The 8,291-nt window shown below is 31.3% G+C and overlaps 1 protein-coding gene across 1 annotated transcript; it reads left to right on the top strand.

Annotated features, from left to right (window-relative positions):
- The first annotated feature begins 6,010 nt into the window (after window positions 1-6,010).
- On the top strand, window positions 6,011-7,241 carry LOC114756868 (ethylene-responsive transcription factor 3). Its single transcript, XM_028945802.1, has one exon. The coding sequence runs from the start codon at window positions 6,218-6,220 to the stop codon at window positions 6,878-6,880; it is 663 nt and encodes a 220-aa protein (XP_028801635.1). The 5' UTR covers window positions 6,011-6,217; the 3' UTR covers window positions 6,881-7,241.
- Window positions 7,242-8,291: the final 1,050 nt, after the last annotated feature.

Genomic DNA, 8,291 nt, shown 5'->3' with positions numbered 1-8,291 from the left:
TTTTGTAAAACAGAGAACCAATAATTTACTTAAAAAAATAAAAAAAGAACAAAATATATGTTTTCTTATTTTTTCTTAGGTATAAAAATTTTTCTTGTCCTGTAAAATTGGGCAATAAATAGATATTTCTATTTGCCTTCAGTGCTTGACGACTTGAACTCTCATATTTCAATCTCAAACCCAAACTCACCCCTCTCCAGTCTTATTAATTTGTCTGCTCATTGTCTCCACTTTCTAAGTTGTTTAATGCTCGACGACGTTGATTTTATAAACAACTATTTTAAATAATTTTTAATATTTTTTTCTAAAATATGATTTTTTTTAGAACAATCATCCAAAAAGATTTTTTTTTATTTTCAAAACTTTTTCTGAAAAACACTTTCATAAAACTATTCTAAGAACCAAAAAAATTAAAAAAACAGAATCAAACAAAGGCCTAAATGTCCTGGTATTGAAAAGAGTCTTGGTTTTTTTTTTTTTGACCACTTTGACATGATTTTGGATCTTGAAATATTGAATTTTAAAAGAAATTTTACTCTAATCAAACTGTTAATATATTTCTCAGATTCCCGTTTTCTATGCTTGATGCTCCTGGTAAAATTGTTTATGTAAAGGAATGCTTTTAGGTGAAACTATTATGGTAAATGAGAAACTATTCTTCTAGCTAGGTAATGATATATGAGATCAATTTGTGCTGAATCAAGGGACCATTTGGAGATTTTATTTTATTTTATTTCTCTTGGCGACTTTCGTGAACTCTTTGCCTATAGAAGAGACTTTGATATTTAAGCACCTTGCTCTATAAGATAATTTTGGTGTTTATTGTGAAGATTAAGCGGAGTCAAGATATCTTGTTTTGTCCTACCTTTAATACAACACTACAGTTTGACAAGAGTTTGGGCGGCGGCGAACCTGAGCAATAAGATATATATAAGCCCTAGAATAATAGAGACCAGTAGGCAGGATTATATTTTATTAGTGTTTGTTAAGCTTTTATAAGGAAAATTATACATAACTCTCATCAACTTTATACTATGTATAGATAATCTCATTAAGCTTTAAAAGCTTACAACGAATCACCTAAATTCTGACATTTATGTATATAACTTCTCTATTAATAGTTGTGTTCATAGCTTATTTATGTACAGTGTTTGTCCATATATATAAATATATTAAAGTCTGGGGACTTTATATGTATATAACTTAAAAGTTTGAGGGGGTTATATACATATAAAAATATATGGTTAATGCTTGGATTTTACCCATATAGAGTTGAAAGTTTCCATGGATTAATAATTTAACTCATAGGTTCAGTCAGAAAAAATGAGGAAAGTATAAGGTCACTTATGGGGTTAATGATATATTTTGTTGCTAATGAGAAATTAAATTATCACTTGTGGTTTATACTATTATCTATCCATTTTGACATCTTACAAGCACATTTTGATTTGTATGATAAGTTGAACTATTAGTTATTGAGATGTTTGTTCCACCTTGTTACTTTTAACATTTTTATGTGATAATTCTTTTGCCAGTTTGTTAGGGAAGGCTTTGGAGGCATGATTACCTATATTAATCTTGTATTTCATCTTTTTTTTTTTTTAATATATGTGATGGATAATTGTCTATTACTACAATAGGATACATTTATGACTACATTGTTGACTTTTGATTAAAGGTTACTAGATAGAATGTTGATAGATGTCTGAAGATCTATAGGATCTATGCATGCAGTTTTGTGGATTCATTTAGTGACATTTGGCTTTTGGAGCTCTATGAATATTCTTTGAGTGCTTCAATGAAAAATATGATTTAGAAATGTATGTGTTAAACTTGTGGTTGAATGTGATATTCCAAGTTTTGAGAAGTACAAAGCCTAAATTGCTAATGTTTTGATGTTAATCAAGGGTTTGGTTTTGCAACCATGTTAGGCTGGTGGAGTCTTTTTCTAATATGATTTGCATATGATTGAATTAGTAAGGTTTTTATACCTACGATAGCTTTGAAATGATTAGTTTTACTCTTTTCTATCATAAATAAGTACTTATAAAATGTGTTTGTTCTTTTTCAACCATGGTTGTTTATAGTAAAGGTGAATTCTTTCTCTATCACGAGCAACCCTAGTTTTGATGAGGCATCTTCCATGATCATGTTTAGTTAGAGTGTTTCCTTTTGTATCATGGCTAAATTTTTAAGTATTAGGTAAATTCTTTTATACTATGGTAAACTTTTAATTAAAGATTTTTCTTTTTCTACCATAATATTACTTAAAATAGTTTTATTTTGTTAAATAATGATATTATGAGCTTGAGAATGATGTTATAAGTGAGAGTTCCTAATCCACTTTTTGAATTTCTAAAATAAGTATAATAAATAACAAAATAGCAAATAATGAAACAAAAGCAACAAATAGTGAAACAAATATGTTTGCATTCAGTGCTCATTAACTTGATGAGTATGGAGTGCTCAACACTCAAAATGCCAATGTTTTGAGTGTTGAGCAAGGGACTTTTGGTTTTTATTTCTTTTTCTTTTTCTCCTTTTGTCCCTTAATCATTAAAATCACATTGTATTAAGATACACCTAAAAAAATAATTTAGGGTATTAAATAAATCACAAAATATTTTACGATACTGAATCTTGAAATTTTTTTAGATGCGTTCAATGTCTTAAAGTATTTTATTTTGCATCACAAAATATTTTAGAATACTAGAAGTATTTAAGAAAATATTTTGGGGTAATGAATAGATCATAAAATATTTTCAAATGCTTGATGCACCTGCAAAAATATTTTGTGCCACTAGATGAATCTTAACCAAAAATAATTTCAATACATATAATTTTATTGTCGTGAATAAGAAAAAAAAGCAACAAAAAAAGTCCCTCATTGCTCAGAATATTTTATGATGCAACATTAAAAATACTTGAGGACATTAAATGCACTTGAAAAAAATATTTCACGATTCAATATCCTAAAATATTTTATGATTCCTCCAGCACCCTGAAATATTTTTCATGTGCGTCCAGTGTTTTAAAGTATTTTGTTATGCAATATCACAAAATATTTTAGCATATTAGAGGCACCTAAAAAAATATTTTAAGGTCTAGTATTCTAAAATATTTTGTGATTCATCTGGTACTCTAAATTATTTTTCTAAGTATGTCCAATATCATAAAATATTTTGTGATGGAATATGACAAAATATTTTAAGACACTAGACATATTTTTAAAAAAATATTGTAGGTTGTTTTATGAACTTTAACTAAAAAATAATTCTAATATAATGCGATTTTTTTTATGAATTAATACAATGTGATTTAAATGTGTAAAGAAGCGGAAAAAAGAGAAAAACAAAAAAAAAATTCAAAAGTCCCTGCTCAGCACTCAAAATGCGGATGTTTTAAGTGCTGAGCACAGAATGCAGACATGAAAGAAATGTAGTAATAATGGGCAATAAGGACATTATTCATGAATTTTTTTTAAGTGTGAAGTTCTTATTCAAATTTTTGAAACAAGAATAGTAAATAACAAAGTAAATATAGTAAATAGTCACCTGCTTTATTATTTATTATTCTTGTTTAGAACATTTGAAAATTGTATAAAGAACTTTCCACATCTGAATAAATTCATGAAAAAGGTTATTATTGTTGGCTGTTTATCACATTTACTTTCTCACTAACTACTCTAATTTCAAAAATTTGAAAAATGTGATGCGAACTTAGTTGGCTATTGGCAGTGCCAGAGGCAGAGAACTGGCAGCTAGTTATTGGGGAGGTTGTCGAATGCTCATGGCTGGTGATGATGAGGGTTTTGGGTCACCCATAAATTGGTGGGATCTAACAGCATTTTAAAAAAAACGTTAGGCATAAAAGTCATTTGACAACATTTTTAAATATCAAATTGGAAAATATTGGCTAATTTGGTATTTTCAAAATTAGAATTATTGATATGAAATTTCATAACTATAAAGATATTGTATTTAGTGATGGGAAAAAAAGTCAGCCTTTTATTGGTCATAGGCTTAAACAGGCCAACTAGTTTAGGCTTATTATCAAAAAAATAAAATATTTTATTAGGCTTGGCCCTTGAGTGCCCGTGAGCTTCAGTTACGTTTAACAAAAAAATATATTTTTCATATATTTTTTTTAAAAATAATAAAAATTACTAATTAAAAGCATAAATATTATCAAGATTTAAGTTACAAGCAAAAGCAATTCAACATTGTGCTATTAGCTACCATCAAATCAAAGGTTATATTTATTACTACTCCTTTGATTGTATTTATAAGGTAGAAAGAGAAGACATTTTTTGGTCATATTTATAGGGTATTGAGAGAAATTTTTTGTATATATGTACAATTTTACCCTTCATTGATTACTGTGCTGATTTATTTACATAAAATGTAATGTATATTAAATAGAAATAAAGTTGGAAAGTTGTTGAATTTTAAATGAGAGTTAATGAAGTTTAAGATTTTCTTGGTTTATACGAAACATGTTGGAAGCGATTTATAAATAGGACTGTAGAAGTATTTAACTAGTCAAATATTCAAATGTCACAAATTCAACCGACATTCAGCGAAATAACTAGCAGTAGCAAGAGCAAATACCAACATTCAGCTTAATTGCATTTCTTTATTTTTTTGGGACCAAAATGCATGTCTAAGAATTTAATAAAATAAAATACCAAAGTTCATGTTTCAATTGTATTCAACAAGTTATATAACATTAAACTCAAAAGTAAATATGATTTCTGTAAATTATAATAGAAGCAACTTATATAAAAAAAATTAATTGGTAAATAAGAACAAAATTATGGTGTCTAATCTTATTCCAAGAAAACAACATAATTAAACTTCCAATTTGCTAAAGACATCCAATTTTTTCAATTATTAGCTTTTGGATGGATAAATATTAGCAAACTAAAATTTTTAATCTAAATCATATATACTAGCAAACTAACGTGTCAAATTAATGTATAAATAACGAAAAATAAAGAAAATCACATTATTATCCTGAATTCTTGTACAAAATGATCCATTATTGTATAAATATATTGATATTTTTGCATCACGTTAGATAATGTAATTTACGGAGTATTAAAATAATTTTAAGAAAATACTAGCTAAATAAAAAATGAACAAATATAATTATCAAAATGGTTAAAACATAAATGTATGGTTTTTTTTTTGACCTGGAAAGAAATGTACGGGTTTAAACAGGTCATGGGGTCGGGCTTAAACAAGTTGGGTTTAAAGATCTACTTATGAGGTGTTTGGGAACATATAAAAGTATTTGTAAAAAACATTTTTTTGGTAAAACAAATTAAATTCTTTGACATATTTACTTCGTATACTATAAAAACACTTTTAAAATTATAATTGTAATTCCATCCAAACATTCTTTTTAATTTAAAACGTACTTTTTCAAAAGTTAGTTAGGCTATTTAGACTTTTAACGGGCTTGAGCATGTTTCTAGCTCTAATTGTTACGTCATTTTTCTTGAGAAATTTGGTTCTTCTCCTGTTTATGTTGTTCCAAGTAAAAAAAATAATGCAATGTTGGGATGTTGTAATAATTTATCTTGCCCTAATATACCGTAACTGTAATAATTCACGCCAGATTTTTTTGGATTCAAAATATAATTCATCATAGATTTTTTTTTGAGTCCAATTATAATTCACCCAATAATATTGCCATTGTCAAAATTTATTACAATCCAAGTCAAAAAATAAAAGTTTCTTACAATAAGCAATAAAAATAAAAACCCTAAGTCGGCGCGTTGGGTCAGAAGAAAAGTAGAAAGCAGAGAAATAAGAAAGCAACAAATCAAAAAATCGAAGGAAAGAAAGAAAGAAAAGAACGCCATTACAGCCACAGCTTAGGAAACACACACGCACCACTTCACGTTTCATAATAATCAAATCCCAATTTTAATATTATTACTCTTATTTATTATTTCTTTCTTTATGCGTTGAAGAGGTGAAGTAGTGCTGCCTTTGGTGCCTCCTCTTCACATTCACACACAGCTTCTCTCTCTCTCTCTCTCTCTCTCTCTTATCTTCTTCCTCTTCTTTCCCTCACCCCGCAATCCTTTATTCTTTCCCACTTAGAGATGTTCCTCATGAATCTATAACCTGTTTTGAGACACGCAGAAGTCCAAGACTAGATCTTGGTTTCTCCTCGCCTTGGTTGTCCAGATCTGTTGGTTCAGATCATGAGGAAAGGCAGAGCAGCCGCGCCGGTGAAGGCGGCAGCCGGAGTGGACGGAGGATCCGGATCGAGGACGGTTTTAAAAGAGCCGAGGTACCGGGGCGTGAGGAAGAGGCCGTGGGGTAGATTTGCTGCGGAGATCAGAGACCCTGTGAAGAAAGCTCGTTTATGGCTTGGCACCTTTGATTCCGCCGAAGAAGCCGCTCGAGCTTACGACGCTGCCGCTCTCAGCCTCCGCGGACCTAAGGCTAAGACCAACTTTCCGATCAACCCTTCTTCTCTCTCACCCTTCTGTTACCACCACAATAATAACAACCTCGCCGATCCGTTTTTAGATCACAGGTTGTATGCTTCTAATGGCTTCCAGGAGCACCAGATCAATCCTCAGAGACCTACCTCTAGCGGCATGAGCAGCACCGTTGAGTCCTTCAGCGGCCCTCGTCCTCGCTCGATGGCGCCGCCGTTGACCACCACCACCTCCCGGAGATACCCTCGAACGCCGCCCGTTGTGCCAGAGGATTGCCATAGCGACTGCGATTCATCGTCGTCTGTGGTTGACAACGACGGTGATGATATCGCATCGTCCTCTTTCCGGCGGCCTTTCCCCTTCGATCTTAACTTCCCACCGGTCGATGATGATCTTCACTGCACCGATCTGCGTCTCTGATGCTGAAACAGAAGAAAGAAAAAGAAGGAAAAAAAAACGTTATCTTTGAATTTTTTTATTGGAATTTTTGTTCTTTCTCCTATCTAATATGCGGAAGAAAAGAAAAAAAAAATTGAGGACGATGAAATATGATCTTAAATCTGAGAGACAGTGGTGATGATGGGTATTGCTCTTCCTTCTTCCTCTTAAGCTTTGTAAGAGGAAGAAGGAAGAAAGAGAGTAATCTTATATGAACTGTTTGATGAACAAGATTTGATGCAGATCCTTGCCTGTTCTGCTTGTCTGTAATGTACAATACTAGTTAAGAAAAATTCAGTATCGCTCTAACAGAAGTTAGATCTCTAGCTTCCTCTTCTTTTTTCTTCTTATTGCTTTAGTTCTATTTTCAGTTATTAATGTTGGATGGTTTATTTCTATTTCTGGGTGCCTTCTCTGCTATTTAATTTTACTATTATTCTCCGTGACTGTTTCTGATTGTTGTGTTGGTGAGACAGTATTAATGGCAAGATTAACTTCTGTAATGCCATAGATTCTGTCATTGAGAGTGCCTTTTTCAAGTCTGTCTTCTCTATTTTTTTTCTGATCCAACAATGAAATATATAAATAGAAGGTGTTTGTGATGGGTGCGTGTGTGTGTATTGTGCAGATTTTGATTCTGTCACTGGGAGTGGCTTTTTGGAATTTGATTTCTTTCTTTCTGGTTCAACGAAAGACTCATTTGAATGTAAATGGATTAATGTAAGGTGTTTGTTATATATCTTGTGCAGATTTTGATCAATTTAGTGTCTCTTTGTTATTCTTGTGGAAGTGATACAGAAGAGAAGTCATATTTTGCCTTGTGCTTACAGATTATAGACCCGATAATGAATCAGCGGATTAGGTTAACGACACACAATATAGAAGGGTGTCAATACAATTCATTGTCTAGCGAAGTAGCTATATGATGATGCATTTTGATGTATCCTTGTGGTTTCGTTTCTCTCACTATGAAAACAATTTCAGCTGTTCATATCATTATCCCTTCTTGCTAAAGTCAAAACTAAGAAGTTGAACTCATCCCTATTACTAGAAATGAGAACTTCTGACGACTTTTGGCTCAAATCTATGGTGAGTGTTTTTTAAAGAACATAGTTCTTTTTGATAAAGAAATTTAGGCCTCGTTTTTCGCTTCACATTTGACACAGAAGTTGGTATAGTGCAGCTTCTATGAGAAGTAAAAATGGATAGATTTTGCTCGAAAGTGTTGTTGGAATGTAATCCAAAAGTACTCCAGCTGGATTGTACTGTTGTTTAGAGATTTCTATAATTTTTAATATATGAATTAGGATGCGTTTGTGTTTGTATTAGCTTTGGTTTACTGGCTAACACTGAGTCTTTCAGTTCAAACCCTATTTGGTATGTGCATGCCAAT

This window comes from Neltuma alba, unplaced genomic scaffold (assembly GCF_004799145.2).
Source record: "Neltuma alba isolate B1F8T4 unplaced genomic scaffold, ASM479914v2 tig00010518_pilon, whole genome shotgun sequence".
NCBI classification, from domain to species: domain Eukaryota; kingdom Viridiplantae; phylum Streptophyta; class Magnoliopsida; order Fabales; family Fabaceae; genus Neltuma; species Neltuma alba.
The sequence above is the reverse complement of the archived record's forward strand: the minus strand, read 5'-3'. Positions and strand labels throughout refer to the sequence as shown.

Coding starts and splice junctions, on each gene's coding strand:
- LOC114756868 (XM_028945802.1), top strand. CDS start 6,218: ATGAGGAAAGGCAGAGCAGCCGCGCCGGTGAAGGCGGCAGCCGGAGTG.